Source organism: Gymnogyps californianus, chromosome 21, assembly GCF_018139145.2.
Source record: "Gymnogyps californianus isolate 813 chromosome 21, ASM1813914v2, whole genome shotgun sequence".
NCBI lineage: Eukaryota > Metazoa > Chordata > Aves > Accipitriformes > Cathartidae > Gymnogyps > Gymnogyps californianus.
The window spans coordinates 6,772,840-6,796,619 of record NC_059491.1 but is presented as its reverse complement, the minus strand read 5'-3'; the positions used below and the strand labels follow the sequence as shown (position 1 = coordinate 6,796,619).

Sequence of the window (23,780 nt, the reverse complement as noted above, 5' to 3'; positions counted from 1 at the left end):
TATAGTGACAAAGATCAAAAGAGGAATGCATGAATTGTCTTGAAACTTAATTTTTAAATATGGTTCCTTTTTCTCCCCTTTCCTTCACTTATGTTGTAGATAGGTCAGCACGAGCATTACCTGCTTTTACACCTTTACAATACCTGCATAACATTTAGCACAAACATTGCAACAGGCACAGGAGATCTCATGCTACCGCGAATGTCCAGATAATCAGCTGATACTTATGCTATAGTCCCACTTATTTCAGAGTTCAGATGACAACAGAGTAAGAATTTAAAAGAGAGAAATAATCTTTATTTGCCCATACTTCATTTTATTGATCAAACCAAGACATCTCAAAACAACCTACAGTTATCTGTGCTCCTATTTTTGCTGTTAACCAAAATACTAATGGAACTGTAAAATCCACTGAGTTATTTCTGGTGGGATGGGATAAGCATACTCAGATGCCAGGAGGGAAGAAATTAAACACAGTCTTTCCATACACTTGGAGCTGAATTCTATAATTAAATATTGCTAAACTGTACGAGATGCTATTATCTTTAATAACTTTTAAGTGCAGCACCAAACATGTTCACAGTCAAGATCATTAAGAAGGACACTCACATCTGATCTCAAACACTGTTTTGATAACTTATAAGAAATATGAAAGACAGACGTTTGCCTCCCCAAAAATCTTGGGTTAATAAGGGAAAAGAATTACTGGTATGAGTTTCCGGTACTCCTTTGAAATCTGTAGTCAACAACTAACTGCAGCCCAGTAACATATCTACCCCATACCCCATCCGTGCTGGTGCTTAAAAGTACCACAGATACCTGCCCAAATCCCAAGTCTCCTGGAAAACAGTGGAGAAGCTACCTCACAGACCCCTTGAAAAGTATTCTTAGAGCATAGACAAGTGCAGCCACCTTGAAAGGGTATGGCTAAAGGGAAAAGGACTAATTTGCATGTTATATTCTGACAGGTGACGAGCAGCATTCCTCAGGGGTCGATACTGGGACCGGCGCTGTTTAACATCTTTGTCGGCAACATGGACAGTGGGATCGAGCGTACCCTCAGCAAGTTTGCCGACGACACCAAGCTGTGTGCTGTGGTTGACACACTGGAGGGAAGGGATGCCATCCAGAGGGACCCTGACAGGCTTGAGAGGTGGGCCTGTGCAAGCCTCATGAAGTTCAACAAGGCTAAGTGCAAGGTCCTGCACATGGGTGGGGGCAATCCCAAGCCCAAATACAGGCTGGGCGATGAGTGGATTGAGAGCAGCCCTGCAGAGAAGGGCTTGGGGGTATCAGTGGATGAAAAACTGAATATGAGCCAGCAATGTGCGCTTGTAGCCCAGAAAGTCAATTGCATCCTGGGCTGCATGAAAAGAAGTGTGGCCAGCAGGTCGAGGGAGATGATTCTCCCCCTCTATTCAGCTCTGGGGAGACCCCACCTGGAGTACTGCATTCAGCTCTGGGGCCTTCTGCGTAAGAAAGACACGGATCTGCTCGAGCGGGTCCAGAGGAGGCCACGAAGATGATCAGGGGGCTGGAGCACCTCCCCTATGAGGACAGGCTGAGAGAGTTGAGGTTGTTCAGCCTGGAGAAGAGAAGGGTCCGGGGAGACCTTATAGCAGCCTTCCAGTACTTAAAGGGGGCCTACAGGAAAGATGGGGAGGGACTCTATCAGGGAGTGCAGTGATAGGACAAGGGGTAACAGCTTTAAACTGAAAGAGGGTAGATTTAGATCAGCTATTAGGAAGAAATTCTTTACTGTGAGGGTGGTGAGATGCTGGAACAGGTTGCTCAGAGAAGTTGTAGATGCCCCCTCCCTGGAAGCGTTCAAGGCCAGGTTGGACGGGGCTCTGAGCAACCTGATCTAGTGGAAGGTGTCCCTGCCCATGGCAGGGGGGTTGGAAGTAGATGATCTTTAAGGTCCCTTCCAACCCAAACCATTCTATCATTCTATGAAAGAGTGATCACCACACAGTTTCATGATGCAAATTACAGTGTAATAATATAAACTTGCTAGTCAAGCTCCTTTGGGACTGGTTCAGATTAGTGAAAGTTTGCATCAGTCCCATGCAGTAGTTGCTACTATTCTATACATCAGCTTCTGATTTTTTTTTTTCTCCTATTGAAAAAAATCAGTATTTTGGCATTGGAGAGAATGAAATAAAGATTAAGTGTATATACAAGCTAAAAAAATCCTTACAGAAAATTCAGCAGAAGACAACTGCATGACTATTTCCACATTATTCTGATTAATGAATTCTAAAATACTGATGCAACTTGATTTTTAATTTGAGAAACAGTTTGCTGTGCACCAGAACTCCTCTGTTCCTGTATCCAGAATACTAGTGGATGTCACGCTTTTCAAAGTAAATTCCTTAAACCTTCAGGCATCTGTAAAAATCTGACTACTTGTTTGTTCTGGAAGACAGGCTAGAAAAAACAAATGCCTTCTACACATAAAAGCGCCATACCCAAAATAAGAGCATAAATTGCTCCAAAAAATTAAATCCAAGTCGTGTTGGCTGGAGGAGCATGAAAAAAAGCAGAAACATGTTGCAGTGACTTCTTAGAATCTTGTCCAATTGTGAATGTCACAGCATACAACTGTTAAAGACCTTACATATTTAATAAATGGAATTGATTAAACAGTAAAGTAACTAAGCACCAAAAAAAAATATTGAATTCAAAATGCCCATTATGAAGATGTGAATACTAAGGCTGTTCTTTTAACACATTTTCCTTTGTTAGCATTTAAGTGTCTTCATTTTGCTTTTTGCTTTTTTTTTTTATTCTACCATTAGCCACGGTTCATTACATAGTGAAATCTTGTTTACAAAACCTTTCATTATTATCTACCAGCACCCGCTCAGACAGCAAAGCCAAATCATAAACCACTTGGCTAAATAAATGGCAACATACCCGCATGTTAAGAGCTGCTTACAGTCACTGAAAACAGCTAAGAACTCTTAACATTTAGGGAAAGCTGGTAGGTATGACATGCCTCATATATATAAATATATGCTTATGAGGATTATTCGTACAATCATGGGGATTACAGAAATTTGCTGAAAACATGACCTCAAACCCACAAAGTTCTGCAAATATTTTATTTAAAGATCTAAGCCAACAGCCACATTTCAAAGTATATACTACAGGTTCATTGCATAGTTATTCATTCATTTTTTTTAAGAGGGGCTGCATGTTAAGCACTGCAGACTTACACCTCCATCGTATTACTGCGTCAAAGAATATTTGACTCACAGCATCCACCATCTCATAGCCTATGGTAATTAACTCATTCGTAAATTGCTGTCCAAAGTTTTAAGTGATCTAGGATAGGTGAGGTTATTCTACTACATTGTTCAAAATGTCACACTGCAAATTACTGGAGAAAGAGGAAGTAAGAGTAAAAATATTAGGGATAAGTCACAAAGCTAGTAAATATTAGGCTAGGAACAGAACAGATTACAACCTTGAAAGAAAAAACCTCAACAATTCTGCTCTATTAAAACAACGTTACTTAAATATTATGACATCAACTTCCAATATTTCTTACATAATATTACTGTTAATACAACAATATACCAAAGTTCCTTTTAACTACTTGCATTTAAATATTGCTTTGAAACTTGATTAGAGCAAGCTTAGCAGAAAAACTCTGACGTGTACTTCTGAACACACACGTACATTATTACCTGGGGGGAAAAATGTCTTTTGAACTAAAAAGCTTCCGACTTAAAACAAAACATGAAACCACTGCCTACCAAATGCTTTGGGGAAAAATGCTCTTGTACTGGCAAGAAAAATTACTACAGAACCAAATAGGATGCCTCCCAAGATCCCAAGGCTCAGATATTCAAGTGCTGCCATAGAACAGCTTTGGTGGTAAATTTTTTTTCACAGACTGAAAAGGCACAAGTCAAGCCAGAAAAGGCTTTTCTTTTTATTTTGTTAGTGTAAGATATGCTATACTAGGAGCATTTTCCAGTTTGGCTATAGAGATGCATCCCGCTTGTTAGTGTGCACGCACCCATAAAACCGTTTCTAACAGCCTCCGATAAAATTCCTCCCCTAGGTAGGAAGGTACCTATCTCTCTGATTCAAAAATACAAACTGAGTATGACAACATTAACCAACTTTTCCATTTTCAAGACTAAAGCTTTCTAAAACTGAACATTAAAAAACCATGTAAAAAGGATGCAAAAGCAACACATTTTTATTCATATTCCAGCAATTCTAAGGGTGAAATTCAAGCCATACAAAGCATAGCTCAATTTTTGAAACAAACATCTAATTAAAGGGGATGTCAATTAAATCTGAATGTCTGCATACACAGTATCATTAAGAGGCCTATTTCAACAATGCTGTCAAGTATGTGTGACAATGTGCAGAAAAAGACAACATTTAAATGCCTTTATTACCCTGTTTTCCTGAATCCATCATTATTATAAATAATTGGTGGGGCATTTTTCTTGCAATGCCATTATAAAGTTATCAGATACAACTAGTTTATGTAGGCATAATTTTAGGTACTGTTAAGCAAATGAAACACTAAAATTGACATGAGCTGTTTCACAGTGTACAAAAATTATCACAACATAATTTTAACTTCTGACTCCTGAGAATCATGAGAATAATTTAGAGCTACAGAAGATCTTAGTTCTGTATTGTCAATCTGCCCAAACCTAATATATCAAATAATTTTAAAGGTGGAGAGGGATAATACATATAGCTATATACTTTGGAAAAAATTGGAAAAAATCTTGGAAATTATCTATAGCCAGAGTCCCATTCCTGTACTACAAAACTGGACATTCAGCCTATGTTGGCTTCACCATTCTCTGCTGGATTGCTTCCTCCCACAGCTGGAGGATCATATTATCTGTCAGGCCTTCTGCTTAGCACAACCCCACCACTGTTCTTACGACAAAGACTCGGCAGGGCACTGCACTTGAACCCCTTGTGATCCCAATCCCGTGTAATCGAAATGCCAGGGGCTGACCACCCTTGTCTTAGTTCAGCTCTCCACACCCTTTCATTACAGGCTGGTAGGAGAGGCAAAAGTAGCGCACGCACACAGTCTGTCCTGCAACAGGGTCACATGTGTCAAGTGACACTAAAGGTCTCCAGGAGGGATCTTTCAAAAGCAAAAGTTATAGAAGCAAGGTCTCTGAAGAGAAACTGCATGCCCCATTGTTTAATGTATTTTCCCTCGCTACAATTCGAAACTCAATGACCAGTACTACTGCTGCTGTTTGAAGACCACAAACAGCAGCAGCAGAGATAAACGGCTGCTCGACGTCAAGAATAAAAGCGAATGCAGCAAGCAAAGGTTCTTCTGTAATTTCTTCCAGCAGAATTTGCATCTCCTCTTCCTTAAAAAGACACTTTCAAGCTTACACAGTAGAAGCAGAAGAAAGAGGAACAGAATAAGCATGGAAGACAAACTTCACAGTAATGCTATTAATATCAAACTGCCTGTTGTACAAACATATTGCTACACATTAACCATCACTTCACATACAAATAGTAGCATTTTAATCACTGTATTTTCCAACCAGATTATAAATGTTGCAATAAAGTCTCACCTTGGGAAGATATTTCTAGACACCTGAAGACAGATGCACATACACCTAACTGTATACGTGTACTAAAATATGCTTTGTACACCAAGCACTAAATATCCATTTTGCAGAAAAGAAATAGAGCAATGCATTGACAGAGACTGTTAACGTGACATTTGCATAACAGATGAACTTGTTGCCATGGAAAGTGCAAGAAAATTCTGAGCTGGGCTATTTAAAACACCAATTTCTGCAAATGTTTGGCCAAGTCTCCACTTTAATGATAGCACTGAAGATCATGTTACTATATCTCACCACCAACTTCTTTAATTATGTAATAATCAGTACAAGAAATGTTAGCATGGCATCATAAGGTATGCCATGCCAACATAAAGAAATGATGCAACAGTTTGCAAAAAGCAAAAGGGAATATATTGCCATTATATGGAGTTCTTCATGAGCCCAGAAAAGCTTAGCTGAAGCTATTCACAAGATTCAGATAAACAGATGAAAAAGCAAAAACATTTGGGCTGAAAAAGCCTATGAGCGGGAAGCCTATCTTAAATGTGTGGTATTACACCAGTCCACAAAAATTAAAATAGGAATTGTCTCCAGTCTTCCTCATATACTTCATGTTTTGTAAATCAAATTATGTACACCGCCCTCTGCAACAGAAAGAGGGGCAAAAAGTAGTTTATATTATCTGTTTGCAATAGTATGCCATCCACATTTGCAGCATCTCATTCAAATCCTTAATACGTTATGCCTTCTGACTAACCTGAGTATAAATCATAGGAAGTCTTAAGTTTATAGACTAGAAGACTTACTCATCCATAATGACTTAAGTAGTACAGAATGTCACCTAACAACTGCAAGTATGGCAAACAAACATCCACAGGGTTTAATTCTATGCAATTTTAACCCACACGAGCTGTGATGAAACAATTAAGTGTAAATAATTAAACATAGAGCTTTTATCTTAGCAAGATTTAAAAATGTTATTTCTGCCCCTATGCCAATATTTCTAAAACTAAAATAGCAGATACAGAGTACACAAATATGCAATCAGACTTGCTTTAGAATTTCTCAATCACTCAATGTAGTTGTGTATTTCTACCTCCTACCCTCCCTAATAACACAACATCCCACCATTCACTACAAATTCCTAGCAAGTTACTCGATAGCTAACCACAGCTACCATTGACACAGCCACTCCATTACAGAAAATATGATAAACATTCTTCTCTGTAGTTATACTCCATTAGCTTTTATTTTGGTACGTATTAAAACAAAAGAAGCAGCAAAAGAAATGACAGCTGGCATACAGATTTTCCAGAAATAGCTGATGTTCTCTATATTTAGCCAGTTTTTATGTACAATTCAGTTAAAAATAGAGCATGCAAATTTCGTATTTAAATACAGTGAGTCAGTCAAAATTTAAATCTCCGCTTTAATGAATATGAGCTTTTACTTGAATCCAGAAAATGTTGCTTCTACATTCACTATAGCTCTCCCTGAAATGTTTTTCTGACCCTGAAATGAAGCTACACTCAGATAATTAAGAAATAACATGCATTTTGACAGCATCATTTGCAAGATAATGCAAATGAAAGACCTCACACAACTACTTCTACCACAAAGTTTAAAATGATCACTGTTAGATCAGTCTGCCTTTATCTGTAAGAAATAACCCAAATACTTGTCATGGCCCTATTTGGATCACTAAACATTTGAGAGGGTTAGATCAAAAATATCTGGGTTTTTTAGCTAAGTTATCTTTAAATGTAACTACTTTGGACTTCACCTGCATTTTATTCTGCTGTTTGACAAAATGGCTATGTTCAAATTCAGTAGTGGTCATACCAATAAGTGACATTTATAAAAAGGGGGGGGGGGGGAAAGGACTGCTGAGTCCACATGCAGACCCAAAAGCTAGTGCCCTTCATACACTGCTGATAAAGGTGGTGTTCTGCTATCAAGAGCAATTTTCCTCCACCATGCCAAACAGAACTCTCAAAAGGTTAGAGAAAAGCTGCAATTGCATGGAAGACCAAAAATGCAGTTTATCCAAACGTTTGTCCAGACATGGGCTATGGCTTTACTTGGAGAATGCAGCTGTACAAGGGCTACAATTCCCAGGAAACAGGACTGCCTTTGTATCCCGGAGCACTGGGATTACTGTAACAGGAGTCTCTAACACTGAGGAAACAAGAGCAAAGCCTCTCACAGATGTAGGACCCAGACAGTGCTGCTACCACTAGATTAAATCTCCCATGTATAAAATTAAACCCCTCAGAATTGCCACAAGGTCACACTCAACATTTTTTATTTACATTCACTCAAATTTGTCCTCTGTTATTCATTTTTACCCAACTGAATTCTTTTGTTTACCATACTTACATGTCATTTGTCAGAAATTTTTCACCAACAAAACAGTATTCTCAGTAAAACCACCCCCTTTTGTTTTACAATGTATTTCATCCCCCTCCTTAGCATACATTTCCAGTTTTCTTTCCTTTAACCTTCTTGCTTTCTTATTTTTCTTCAGCACAACTTGCAGAGGTGATCTTTACTTTGGGGGGATTCAATAAGGAAAATCACATATGGGACACATTTTTGTTGATGAAAATCTTTTTTTAATCTTATCAGTAGCAATCCAATAGATTTGCAATAGATTCATATCTTGCATTTCAAAAAGGGAAAACTACTTTGGAAAACATTCAGTAGTATTTCCCATAGCACACACTCCCTTATTGCCCTCCTTTTACCAGCGCGCTCCAAAGTGCCAAGGTATCAGTTTTAGTATGCAATGCAAGCTTGCCTTAAACAGTGTTTCTTTTTTCTGTACAGTTTTAAAGGCTATTATTTACTGCAAGCATAGCATTATTAATTTCCCTGAGCTTTTTGCTCAGACACTAAGAACAGAGATGTAAAAACAATATATGACAAATGACATGCACTCATGTTTGTACAAGGCAAGGAAAACAACATGATTAACAACTTAAGTAGAGATGACAAAAATGGAATTACCAACTACCTACTATAGCAAATATGTAGTGTGTTTCCATTAGTCCCCATTAAAAATATCATAGCATTGTATGAACTGGGTCTCCAACCTAACAAGGAACATCTTTAACTGTTAATAAGTAGCTACTGTCACGACACATTTGCAGGCATGAAAACTTTGCTTCTCTGCATCTGTTAAATTTGGAAAGACTCATCTCCTTCCAACTTCAGAGTGACAATCCAAGGTCATATGGCAGAATATCACTGCAGGTCCTTTCTAATATATAAAAGTAGATAAAGGAGGGGGTAGACATTATGTAAACTCATTATTTTAATGCACAATATAGTCCCCGAATCATTTTTATCTGCTGAGAAATTGTGAAAGAAATTTGCTTAGCTTTCTCCATGAAACCAAGTGCTTCATTCATCTCAGCTGCAGCCCATTGATATTTTCTTAGAGAAATGCTTTTCAGTCTTCTCTGATAACAGAAGATATACTGAATTATACTTCCAAAGGAACTCTAACTGTAATGCTCCAATTGCCCAATCAGTGCATTTCTCAAGACTTAGAAGAGAGTACTACAGGACAACAGTAACAGTTGGCACTCATGTTAGCAGAACCGACAACAGAAGTTACTAAATTTATAGTTTGCCCCAAACCAGATGACAGCAAACTGGTATCTGCTTAACTTATGAAATCAAGAAAGGTCAATAGGCTCCAAGTCACTACAGTGAATGGCAACTTCCTCCATTTTTCAAATAAAGTGAAAACAAATCCCAGTCAGAGCACAAATGTATTTGTCTTCTGCTCAGTTAACTGTTGCATTCAAGATTAACCCGTTTAGATCAAATTAGACTTTAAAGTTGTAGAAGTTTTTTGCACGCATCTTTTCATAGCATAAAATGTCAACTAAAACAATACAAAAATAAAATGTCACTGAAAATTAACTTGAACATTTTCATTTGCAGGCAAGGAACCAGAAAAAAACATAGCTCTGGTATACGAGAGTGGAGAGACTGGAGGCTGACACTTAACAGTTAAGGATTCGGTAGCTACGAGTGAAGTTTCAGCACAAAGTCCACTTTGCTTTTGCAATCCCTAACAAGGGTCCGTAAGACCTGAAACACTGCACTCTGCTCTTTACCTGCAACTTGAAATAGAACACTTTGCAGGAAAGTCAATTTTTTACTCAACTCATTGAAACTTACTATGACCTACTCCTTGGTAAAAGCCCAAGACAACTCTAATATTTGGCAGCAATATCACACACATTTCCTTTTAAGAGTGTGACTCTATGGCAAAGGTGTGTATTTTAACATCTGCTACAGAGAGGTCAGCTATTATTGCAGTTGAGGTGATTTACACCAGAGCTTACTATCTAGACACTTAGTTTCTGATTTTACTGGCAGCACCATAAGCAAGTTTGCATTGGACTTGGCTCTCAATAACAGTGATGCATGAGAAAATTTACCAAAATTTATATGAATCAAGTCACTTTCAGAAACACCAGGTCTTTCCCATTCAACAATCAAATTGTTTCTTATGGATTGCCAAATAAAACAAGATTCATATTTGACAAGACTCCAGTGAGGCATCTGGCTCTCAATGCAAATTAGAATAGATGTATAGCTGACTAGCCATTTCCATGGCATTTTGCAGTAATAATAATCAAGATGATAGATTTTCAGCTATTATAATACTCTCACTAGAGTAACTTTATGTCAATCATCGCATTAATAATACTGCCTCTTTGAAGTTCTAAAGCATTAATCATACTTTATCAAATGCTCTTGCAGACGTCTGATAGAAACTGTGACAACAAAATTAACTCTTAGCAGCAACCCTGGTAAGCTCGTAAGTGCTTCTGAAAGTTTCATCCTAAATAACTTATATGCACTGGTGATTCAAATCAATATTGTGCTTGCTTAGTCCAGGGGAAAAAGTGTATAAAAGGTAAGTAAATATTTGCTAGTGAATATCTGATGGTCAGACATTATCTAATTTCTTAGCTACTAATGTTGAAATACAGTGAGTCTTATTTCAATAACTGTTAAACCCAAGCAAAAACTTAGACTGCTATAACATTTCCTTGAGGAACTTGACACAGCAAGTGTAGGCCAGTGAGAATTCTTCAGAACAAAGTCATTCCTGTCAATCTGTGTAAGGCTCTTGGCAGGAATAACAAAATAAATTTGAAGGTTTGACAGATTAAAAAAAATCAATACACTCTGGTCTTACAACTGTTTTTCCCTTTTGTTCATTTGGAAAATGTACTAAATAGTTAATAAGTGGAATATAAAGATACTTCGATATTTTGCAGTTTCGTAATCCAGTAACATGAGAATCTTCAGAGAGTCTTTACAAACACAAATTACCTTACAAAGGAGATCTCACAATTAAAGAAAACAGCTCTCAGTCACACACACACAAATGGAGCCTGCATCTCTTCCCATAAATAAACCAGCTATCAAAACTTTGTATTCACACACCTGAAGTTAAGTTAAACGTGCTTGTTTATCACTGCATAATAAATTACACGGGGCATCTGTAGATAGGCCCTCAGTGTAAGACGTTCCCTGTAAACAAGTCAAGTAAAATAAATGGTCAATGCAAAATTATGGTAAAGTGTAATAAAAACAAGATCAAAAACGTTTCGTACCGTTAATGATACAGAATCAATATGAATAATATTGTTCAAATGGTTTCGAAAAGATGAGGTATAGAAAGAAAACACCTAGAGAAAGGCAGTAAAAATAAGTACGAGGTATGGAAGATTCTCATTACAAGGAGAACTTGGAGCCTTCACTAAATTAAGACATGATTCAAGCTAGAGGTAAATAAAATAAGAATACACTGAAAGTCAATCATTGACTTTACCTTGTATCCACCATAAAAGCCAGAGTCTCCAATTAAAAAACAAAAAATGAAGTAGGAGATTGCACAGGAGGGTAAGGAAACCATAGAAAGAGCAACGGTGTCTGGTAAACCCTTGACTTAACATGAGGTAACACAAAGAATTTGAGAAAGGATTATTCATGTGAATAAAAGTCATCCAGATTTAAGCGAGACAGCAAACTCAAACACTTTAATATAGGTAAGGCAGTCAGTAACTCATCGAGTTTGCTCTCTTGTATGCTATAAGCAACAGGACAATTCTAAATCACAAAATATGTCACTTAAGGGAATAAAAAAGAAAAGCACTTGTTTCACTCTGGAAAAGAGTGTCTATTCTCCTACTCTGCAGGAGTTCATCCCCTTCCTATTTTGGAACATAACCTCCAAATCTATTTATCTCAAAGCTCTTCCCTAAAACAGCAATCATCATATTTTCTCCGCATCTTCTACGCAGAAACAGTTTTGTGATTCAAAAGAGAACGTTCTAAGAAAGTTTTGGAAAATCCTAATACAATAAAATATTTCTGCAAGGAAAGTAGTATTTCAATAGGAACTTAGTAACTTCTAACTTATTTTCAGGAAAATTAAAAAAGTATTTTCCTAAGAAAGGAGGAAAATAATTTCAAAACACACTGGCTTAATTAAAAAAAAATTAGCAGTGGAATACCAAGCTTCTTTTCTTCCAGGTCACTCATTGTTTCAAAGCTAGCCCTGATCAATAGAAAAAAATGGATTAATACTAGAAAGCTGTCTGGTGCCTTATTTCACTTCCCACTGTAGGTTATGTAACTGAAGACAGCATTAGCAAATTTGCTAGGAAATGCTGCAACTGTGGTCTAGATGTATTTTATTTTTCAACTTAGAAAAAATAGTATAAGGAAGTGTGGCTGAAAAAGCCAAAGTATAAAGAAAAATATGGAACCCTTTAGAATTTGAATAACCAAATAACCCAAGAAAAATATCTTTATTATGTTAGATAAATATATACATTTACCCTAACCAGAAATCAGTTAGTAGCTAGAAACATGCCAACTTGTTACAATCATGAAGGCCGTATTGTTATTTTAAGGACAAGATACACAGAGATAAAGTAACAGAGAGAGTATGCAAGGTGCTTGTAGTACTTGTTTTAACAAAGATCTGATAATCAGCACTGAGTCCTTACACTGCATTCCTGACCACCTTCAAGCCCTTTGCTAAATTCTTCTTATAAGAAGTTCTGCTTTCTTAGTGGCACCACCAGTCAGATGCTTGCGTGGACAAAGCTGCGGGCCCCCGTACTACAAACACCAGGATGTCCGATCCCACTTCTAGTACAAATACGTCCCATGATACCCTGATAACAGTGACAGTCCCACACTGCCAAGAGAGCACGCTGATAGCACCTGTGGGTTTCCATTACCAGCTGCACACGTGGAAACTTTTAAAGGGAGTGTGTACACAATAGTACATCTGAGGCTTCTGAAGAAGAAACAAACCTTACAGCCTTCGCTAGCCTTATAATTACAGCACATAAGTAAACAAGTTTCCCAATGTTCACATAAATACGATACAACCTGACTAAGGCAAAAAAACTGATTTTCTTACTAACTTAGGAAATATATGAATGTGCTAAGGCCTCATATTTCCAAAAGTTTATAGTTAGAAAATCGCTGTTTAAGGGGTCAATATAGGCAATTTAGTGCTGAATTTTTTTTTTTTTAAATACAAATAATTTTTTTTTTTTTTTTTTTTTTACCTCTGAAATGAAGGCTTATCTTCTCCTATTCTTAAACCCGTAGGCAGGAGCAAGGCTGGAATGAATCATACCAATTTCACTCCGCTGTTCGGGAAAGCTCAGAGCAGCAACTATCATAGGAACTGGGGGCGTTGCTGTAGAAGTGAAGATGGGAATTTAAAGTAATACGAGTCTCCTATTCAAAGGGCCCCATTTATGAGGGACAGAAGAATATTTCTGCCGGTTACAAGATCTCAAATATATTAGATATTCACCAGACAGAAGCTGCCACAGAGATACAGTTCCCTGGACATCCCAAATGCAGCTTTTTAACTGGAGTTATATAATTCTTCTCGTAAATCAGTGTGATTTTGGGAAATCAAAGTAAATTTCATTTTAAGGGTTTGTTCCAGATGATCTTGTTGACCTTCTCCTTCCTCCCTTGTCTCTTCCTAGTCATTGGCTAGGAAATTTTGAAGCCTTGAGTTCCTACCTAAGTTTTTCATTAAATCTATTGGAAATAGAGCTTAGATAAGAATACCATTTCACATTATCCTTGCTACTAATGTACAACTTACAGAACTTCAACATCCTTCTATAAGCTACATTCCAATTAATACACAATCATTTCTCTCACAAGCTCTTTTCTGTTTGGAAATAAACTTTTAAAGTTATTCCAAGTACAAGCCTAACTAATAAATTCATGAAACTTAAAAACCAGACAATCAGGGCATCATTTGGCCATGATTTCCATTTGTGATGACATCCAGATGGCAATCCAAGGCCTACCTTTTGTAAACAGGATACATATTTACGTGACTCTCAAGTACAGCTATTTGGAACTAAGTGAGAATGCCTATGAAAGTATTAACAAAAAAACTGCAAGGATTTCTACTATCACAAAATTTAACCTGCTTATTTCATCTTTACATTTCCCTTCTCCGCAGGAGCAATTCGACACTGTTTCAGCAAGTCACGCTTATACACAAAAGAAAATGCAGTGCAACTTTTATTATGACAGCATTTATTTAGAACCTGTGAAGCAGAAGCCTAAAGTTGCACTTTGCATTCAGACTGATATAAAACAAGGCATAATAATTATTTATAACAGACGATAATTGATTCATAATTCACCCACGTTAATCTCACGCTATCTCTGGGACAGTATTATTTACTAAGAGTTACCCCATAGTTCATGTTCTCCCTGAAATCTGATAACAACTATGGGAAATAGCAACATTACGATAGCGGTAGAGCCATTTAAGGTAGTAAAGTTTTAAAAGATTTATTAGCAACGGTTTGAGACTTTAAAACTGTACTACAGTAAATAATCACCAGGGACTGTCCAAGATATATGTGAACCCAATTCAGGTGTTTTGCCTGCACTACAATAGAGGACTCTATTTTAAGAGGTGACACAATTGGGTTTTTTAAGAGGTCATTTGGTTTCATGACAGACTCCCACTCAAGTTGCCTTACGCAGCATGTGCTTTTGGGAAAATGAAATTACAGACTTTTCCCCCCTGCCTTGACAGCCTGACTTTGTACAGAGAGAAGATATGAAAGAGGCACATGCAGTATTCATTCCAGACAACAGTACAAATTATGCCACTGGGGTTTGTTGCCTAGATAAAGTGCTAAGTGGAACACAGCTAAGACACAAATACAGCTGAGCAGCACAGCACAGACCACTACCACAGAGATATAAGCAAGCACAGGAGAAGTAAAACATTGCCCTCTTCTACCCTCAAAAAAAGGGTTTTTTTTTAAAAGGTATTATTCACAACCATGTAGCAGAGCAAACTTTTATCCTGTGTAACATTCAGTACCTTTCTTCCTCTGAGAACAGACTTTTGATCTGCCACATAATCCATAACAGAAACTATCTAGATTATTTTAGCATTGTTTGATTACACCTTGGAGCCTACTTAGCACCTTAAAGCAGATTATAACCTGACAAAACCACTGTATATTTTTATGTATGACCATCCTTTTTTTAAATACTTTTATTTAGTTAGTGAAAAGTTACTTTTGAAAGGAAGACTGAGTCTGAAGCCAGAGACTCCAAAAGTGTTCTTCTTGAAGGAAACACTCATCTTCAATATTACTGCTTCCTACTACTACATATTACTACTGTCATACATAAAGGAATAAACACCCTGATGAGAGAAAAAAAATGTCCATGCTACTCCTCTAATGGACACATGAATTCAACTGTAAAGTAAAAGCCAAGCTGTTCTCTTTCTTTCCTTAAAAAGGGAATTAATGAAAAAATATTGTGCTAAAGCATTTCATTTGAAAAAATTTTCCTACAAGCTTGGCAGGTAGGACAGAAGCATATTAACTACAACTTTGGAGAAGCAGATGATAAAGGCTTAACAAATAAATGAAATTTCAGAAAATGCAAAAGCAACAAAAAATGTATTAGATCATTTTTCTGCTAGTTGTTGACCATGCACTGGCGGCTGCTGGCTCTTAACCACGTAGTAATCATGTCAAAGATAACAGGGGCTGGCTCTGACAAAAATCTTTGATGCTATCCAAGTTCACCAAGTTGTTTTCTTTTTTTTGGGTTGTATTCCCCCCCGATACTCTTTTATCCTACCAAATTTCTTTCTAAATCTCAAATGCACTCATCACCTTAGCAACAACATGCAATGTTTCAACGCATAAAAATAAATTAGTAAGAACTGCCTCTTTTCCTCAAGGACTCCTAAGCTGTTGTGCAAGGTAGAAGAAAGATGTGAAGGATTTACTCCAGCTATGAAAACCTACGACCATGCCAGGCAGTAACTATTGAACATTAACACCTGGGAGATGTAAAGTATTTTGAACGCAGACTACAAGAACAAAAATACGCAAGACATTGAACTGCTGAAGAAGTTGTGCAAGTAAAGACCAGGCGAGTTTTGAGAAACGTGACTGAGGCATAACCAAGATCCCACCTTCTGCAAACATGTTAGAGAAGACCGGTACATAGAGGAGAATGCCAGGTGCCATCCTAAATACGCTCTAAAGGAGATTATGAACCTTGTGTCAGTAATCACTTGCAAACAGAGGTGAGATCAAGGTCAAGGAAAACAGTTCAATCTGTACTTTGTGTCTACCCTAGACTCTGTCAGCTGCAGATTCTTAAATGCCATCTCAACTTTACAAATTTAGGAAGGCCTACCTCTTATGGTAAGACAGTCTGAATTGACAGCATGTGAAGATTTACTCAGAAATAAAGAGTATTCCTACTGCAATATGAAAAGTTTTACAATAACGAAAGCCTTGATTAATTGGGCAAAACACATCACATTTTTAATACCTGTGAAATGGTCACCTTTTCTGATATAATCAGAGTTCATTAAATAAATTGCAGAAACAGGACTATTTGTCAAATGACAGATACCTTAACTGTCCAAGGACAAGGCCTAAGACACATTAAAAATTCAAAAGGATATTTGTTTTACTGAATACAGAATAATTATGAGCTATTTAATAACTGCATGTTTTGAATAACTAAATTATAATATACTTCTCAAATAATGTCTTGTCTAGTCATTTCTAAGCTATTACACTGTCAGTTTACTTTTCTGGAAAATGTATTTCTAAAGCACACACTCATTCCCAGTTGTTTAAACTTGGCAGTTCTTACTTAGTTCTATTTTCTCCTCAATGTGTAAGACGACAACCTGCAACACAGGCCAAAATAAGTTTATAAAAAAAGAATTAATGAACTGTTTAGGTAGCTAATAAATTCAAATTTCACAGCCTTCTGGAGGAGCTACTCTCTAGCAAGTTTCTTAAATTGGCATTTAATCTAAAAGATTACCTTGTACTGACTCCCAATTTTTCACATGCATAAAGTCACAACATCTTTCTCCTCCCACCCCCCTTTCATCATATAGCTAGAATTATTTTCTAAATAAATAAATAAATAAAACTACTTTTTAGTCCTGCTCATGACAATTTCCTTTCTTTTCCCATAAAACCTCAACCCCAGGGCTAAAAAAACTTCCATATCTAAGACATATAGCTGAATCTGCAAAAGAAGGTATATCAGTAGAAACCATTTTGGAATCCTAACTGCAGCTACTGCTATTAAATCAGCAGAAAAATATTATTTTTCTTGTAAAAAAATTGCTGTGAATTGCAAATATTAGCAGATGTTACTACAAATACTAAAATAACTGAGAGTGAATGTAGAGGATTAAAAATAATTCCAATGGAACCTATTAAAAATAGAACTATACAATTTCAAAATATGCACGTATTAGAAAAGAATAAAGCACATACTATGAATTGCCTTATCTTTTACAGCATGGATGCTGAAACTTTAATCAAAACAATTCAAAGCAACTAAATACTAAGAATTTGGTCCTTCTGCTTCATGATACAAGAGTATAATTCCATAGATAAATTATTCTTGGTTATTCTCAAATGCTTCATCTATTTGGTGTTTGGGGTTGGTTTTTGTTGTCGTTGGTTTTTTTTTAATATTTGTGAGCCTTAGTAAGGAGCTTATGTTTATAAAATGGGGGAAGAGATCTATTGTTTCTAATTATGACAGTCTGAAATCTGTAAAACCCATAACAGTTAAAACTTTAAACCTACAAAATAGCACAAAATCAAAACCCAGGAACCACTACTGATATTTTTATCTAACTTCACTAATGCAAAATATAACTTTTATGCCATGAAAAATTACCTTAGAAATTATTCTGTCTGGCTTTTCTGATTTATAATATAATCAAATTCTTTCAAGTTGTTTTTCTAGCCTTTCAGGTAAATCACAGGCACACAAATTCTATTTGCTAAGATAATGCACATTTAGAAAAAAGCATAATACAGCCTCTAATTTACGAAGCGTTGCTTATATACGTGCTAAATATGCTTTTCATTACAGGCAGCAAAATAAAAATCAGTGCTTGAATTTCAGTTGTATTAGCTTAACCTATGAATTACTGTTCAAAAGAATAACCAATTGTGTTGCACCATTTCTTTCTCCCAGCTCCCTCCTCAATCTCTAAAATAAAAAAAAAAAACTTATATAACAACTGTTCTCCTAAATGTTTCAGCTTGTTCCCAATGTGAGTTCCACAGTCAACTGCACTACAAGTAAGATCAGGCCCTAAATTTTAAGTTAAACAAAATTTACAATGCTGCCATTTAAAATATTATCTCCTTTCCTTCTTTGGTTCGTTTGTAGCCTTCAGAGAATTCCAAAATACACATATTCACTTACAAGAGCAATCAATACCCTTGTGCTACCACTGTAAATAATTCCTTTTTATATTTACTCCCTGTAAGTGATAGCTCCTATTGCGATTCTGGCCTAAAACGGTAGTCAAAATGTCAGTTATATAAGGCCATGCATGGAGGCACATGCACCCTAAAAAATGCTGCTACCGAATTAATCATGGAAAAAATAATGGATGTCGGGTTTGAGATACATATGCACATAAAGACTAATGTGTCTATCCCCCCGAAATTCTTCTCCCATCCTTCCTCCTCTGCCAAAGTCAGCCAGAAGTAGTCATTCACGCTGCCTGCAAAATTTCACGACCAACAAGATCACCAGTACCCTAAAAATAACAAGAAATTAAAATCCATGGAAAATAACAAAGCCTTACTTTTTCATTTGCACCAGCGCTCGCCTGAAGTAAAAAAAAAAAAAAATAATCCTTGCGCGTAACAGAAACCCATTCCTCGGCGACACTTCACTTGTTAACTCTGCCTGCAAATAATTTTAGCAGCAACCCCACCCACACAAAAAGTTTATAGTTTTAAGAAGGCTGACACAACCTTGCGTGCTGTTGCGCAAAGGGCATTCCCATACTCACGGCAAGCCCCGCAGAGCCCCCCAAACGCCGCGGCGCTGCCCAGCTCGGGACGGAGACATTTTCCCTCCCCGCGTAGCGCCCGGTTGTCGAAAGCAGACCGGCGCCTCTCCCGCCGCCCCGGCCAACTTTTCCAGCCGGGCCGGGAGACACCACAACTTCCATGTTTCGCCTCGCGGCCCCCCCCCGCTCGTCCCTCCCTCCCTCCCTCCCTCCGGCTCGGGAGGCGGCGGCGGGGGAAGGTCACGGCGGCCGCCGCCGCCGCCGCCCACCCGGCAAAAGTTTGCGGGTCGCCCCCCTCCTCCTCCGCCGCCATGGCCGGCCGCCGCGGGGTGCGGGCGCGGCGCGGCAGGGAGGGCCGGGGGCCGCGGCGCGGCGGGCGGGGAGGGCCCTACCTTTCTTGGCTTTCGGGGAGTGCCGCCGGCTCCGGGCGCTGGCTCGCTCTTCCTCAATAGCGGCGGCTATCTCCGGGTCGTCCTCCCCATTGTACCACACCAACAGCTCCTCGCCGGGCGCGATTGGCTGCCGGGAGAGAAGAGAGAGGCGCGGCGCCAATCAGGCGGCGGCTTGTTGGCGGCGGGCCGCGGGGCGGGGGAGCGGCCGCGGCGGCGCCGACGGCGGTGCCCCGCGCAGCCCGCGGCGCCCCGCGCGCGAAGGGTGCCGCCGCCCGCGCCCCCTGCCGGCCGGAGGGCGCGCGGCGTGGGCAGCGCCGAGCTCCCCCCTCCCGCCCCGGCTGCGGGACCAGAGGAAAACCGCGCAGAAAGGGGGCCGGTTCCGGCGGACAGGCAGCACCCGAGCAACCCCCGAGCTCTTTCCGACTGTCATGAGGATGCCTTGCCACCGAGAAACCGGGCTTCTCCACCAGTACTGTTAATTAATTACACAATAATACGCAATTATTAAATCGACCTGGAACTTCAAGCTGGAACACCCCGAATTTCCGTTTGTCTCAAATCGTGACAGTGATTTAAATCCACGCAGACTGAACTCGCAGCAATGAAATCCCCGGTGTTTATTACTATTGCTATTTACAGTTTAATTCTTTTCAGGGAGCTCCCAGCATTACTCGAGTTAAACACACCTACCTTACACAGAGCATTAAATAACAAGTAAAACTGTTCAGTCATCCACTAAAGTTGGAATTTGGAACAAAATCTAAAGATACAGGAAAAGACTGTCGCCGTGAGTAAAGGGAATACAGAGGAACAGAGATAACTATTACAAGTTAGAGAGATCCGCTTCATCACAATAATGAAAGATTTGTTTGCCATTCCGAATTTATTATTTCTGATTTTTTTTTTTACCCAGTTAAAAAATGCACAGGAAAGACCAAATCAGTCAAGTAGGTATCACTGCAATTACTACTCATATTCCCAGCGCTATCACCAAACTGATCAATAGTAGTTTCTCTGGTTATTTCACATGCTCCTTAAAACACTATCAGACTCAAACCAGTAAGTCCCCAAGTTTGCACACTAAAGATGTATTTGTACCTATTTTTTAAATCTTCATAATTATCTCTCGATTTCCTGAAGCATTCTATCCAAAACCAAGAAAAATCAGCTTAAATGCCTTCCTTTACCTTAACTACAATCCCCTTTTTCCAGGGCTTAATGAAGATTGGGCTTGTGGAGATAAGATACTACTTTTAGCGTCATTACATTAGAGCAAAGAGTATCCTTACACCATTATTTCAAGTCTGAAGCCAAAGGGAAATTTTGTATCAAGAACAATAATATTGTAATAACAAGTAACAGTTGTTTCTTCTAAAGCACTTTTTTTTTAGAAGCACTTGATAAAGGTGATAGTTATCATTATACCCTCAGACACTGGAACAACAAGAGATGCAAGATCCCAACAACTATGTTAAGTGTTTAAGTTCTATTATAAGCAAAGCCTACGGTTTGGCTTCCTTAACAGTTCTGGAGGCCTGATAGGATAAATAGTGGTAAACCTATTTGCATGGTCCCATTTTGCAGCAAGGAATGAAGAAGAGTTGTCTGATGCAAACAACTTATCATCTAAACAATATACAAACTCAGAGAAAAGAGCTGGCAAAAATTTTAGGCAATGCAAACACAGGATGATAACGAGCATGTAATTTGTTAGCTGCATGGCTGGAACTAACATTCAACTTGATGAATTTAGTTTTGGTGTAACTACTCTAGAATCTAAATTAAGCCCTCTAACCTCGTACTTCTAAAATGACATGCAGCAGCAGCTTCAAAACCAGACAATTAAAACTGCTCCCTCACAAGCAACACGAGCAAAAAAAGGACTACACTGACCAAGTGCCACTTCTATCGCTGCTCTGACACTAAAGAACACACGGCTATCTCCTACTGATGACACCCTCTAATAACAACTCCAAAACCCAACCTCCTCCAAACTATTACCTACAGACTGTTTGTGTAGCAGTGTCAGGCTGGGATAGCTTGGTTAAAAAAGGTATGAATTTTGGAAAGGCTCATTAGGTTAACAACTTCCACATGCCTTCTGGTGCTCTATGTTTTAACTGCAACATTTAGCATTCCTTGATCTGAATATTTTCTGTTCAAAAGGTTTAAAGTAATTTCTGAATTTGTTGTTTTCAAGAGTAGTACCCTAACAAGTTATATCCTAAGAAGTTCTAGCACAGATTGTCTAAAATTCAATTCATTGCACACGTACAAGCACTGCAATGTGCCTTGTACAGACTGACATAGACATTTGCCTGTCTGACCTTATTCGAGTATGTATTTTTCACCACAGATACTGCGTTTTACTGCAATATTGTGCTTTTGCACCTGGATATGGCCTTATCTCCCCAAATGTAACCTAAGTGGACACTTTGTGGCATTAGTACTTGTGTGCATTTTTCACACTGTATGTAACAGGGAGGTTCTTGAGTTATTACAAACCTGTTTGACAAAACATTCTTCCATAAACAAATTAATTTCACCTTAATCAAGGACAGTTTCACAGCCAAACTTATTTAGAAGACTTTTTGAAACTGAGTTTTCACTGCAATTTTACTTCTTCAAGAATTACAAAGTCCTGTACTATGTGCAGAATAACACTATTCAACTAGCTCATTTCATTAGGAGAGGCAGAAAGAACTTCTGAAACCCCGTAATGAGTTTAAGCTGTTTCATCGAAATATCACAACTCTCATGCATCCTGGAGAACGCATATGCAAAGCAGCCTACAAATATCCTCAGTCCTTCAGTAAAGATGAAGAGAAGATGGAAGAGAAAAAACATTTGCTTGTGCTCACTTAAAAGTTCTAGCCTATTACTATTCATTTACAGCAGAGAACAGGGAAGTTAAAGCTCTGTGCAGTTTCGAGGTTCTTTTACACCAAGCAAATTTGGACTTTGCTTATCTTAGCAATGAAGTTTGGAAATCAGCCTGCTTAACTTACAAATTAGAAACCCACAAAAAGCTGAAGAAAACCTTGGGAAAAAAATAAATAGCCATGACAACATTTTAAATGCTTTGAGGTAAAGCAGAACAAAATGACATACAAGCCACTCTAATTCTCCTTTGGGGGTAAATAAAAACTGTGCTGTTTATTTATCACCAAATGGAATTCCCCTAAATTTATGAATTATGATAAGAATCAGGAAGGAACCATGTGTACATACCCGGGCTGGCAAATTTACAACAGTTTTGAAATGGCAGTGTATACACCATAACACATTATATGCAGAAAGAGAAGGACGTTTAAGATGTTATTTATTACATGCTTTCTTTTGTCTCAGTTATCAGTAAGGTGTGATGTGAATCTAAGACTGATATGGACTCTACAAGAACAACATCATCTCTGATACAGAAGGTGAGACAAAATCAAACCTTTAAATAAAAAGCAGACATATAAGCAACCGTATTCTGTAAAGAAAGCAGAAAACAGCACAATTTTTTTCCCCAAGGTATGAATTTTCCCTGCAGTTTCTAAGGTATAGGATAGTAAAAACTGATACAACAGACAATATTTAAATGCTTTAATGTAGTAAATTGCCCTTGAGACCACACATTCAAAATCTTCTCCTCTACATTATACTTCTCCTATGCTGTCAGTCACTTGCAGCTTAACTTCCCATTTCTTCACACTAATTTTATTTAAAAAGCCTGGTTACTATAAATTTGTCACTTTAAACAATGAAAAACAAGTTTACAAAACACTAGACAAAACAAGCTTTCTTAATGCCTTCCTTTGGTTTTCATATTCTCGGAATGGACAAGAAATTAAACAGAATATTGGATTTAAAATACTCCTGTTAAACTACACGAAGAGTCCACTTGTGCAATTAAAAAACAAAATGTGACTTTCTAAATCTTGACCTGATTTATCAGTATGCTGACTGAGTGCTGAATGTTTAATGGTAGCGAAAACTGTCCAATTTCATGTCAAGCTTTCACTTCAAAAATCATCACAGATTAGCAAGATCAGAATTTTCCCTACATATCACTTCTCTAAAAGGTGGGAGAAGAGAATAAAATGTATTGAAATAGATGGTTCAAAAAATAATTGGAATATCAGTATGCGCTTTTAACAAACATTCATTATTCAGATTTGTGAGCTTTTTTCCCCAATATGGACCAAAGTTAAACTTTACATTATAACCTAGTTTTGCATAGTGAAGCAAGTCAGACATTTCTACAGCCACCTCTTAAATTACCTGTCAAGTTACCTGTGTCATAGATGTAGTGACAATCAAGGCACAGCCGGAGCGCACCGCTGAACCACGGTTGCAATGCTTCTTGGACTAACTTGGTCCTGGAAACAGTTT

General features: G+C 38.1%; 1 protein-coding gene across 3 annotated transcripts in view; it reads right to left on the bottom strand.

Moving 5' to 3' along the window:
- PRDM2 (PR/SET domain 2) overlaps nt 1-23,780 on the bottom strand; it is a 63,108-nt gene that overhangs the window by 23,292 nt on the left and 16,036 nt on the right. For all 3 annotated transcript variants that reach the window (XM_050909271.1, XM_050909272.1, XM_050909273.1), the window contains one exon: nt 19,404-19,530. In XM_050909271.1, the coding sequence (XP_050765228.1) occupies nt 19,404-19,530 (127 nt within the window). The remainder of the gene's footprint in view (nt 1-19,403; nt 19,531-23,780) is intronic.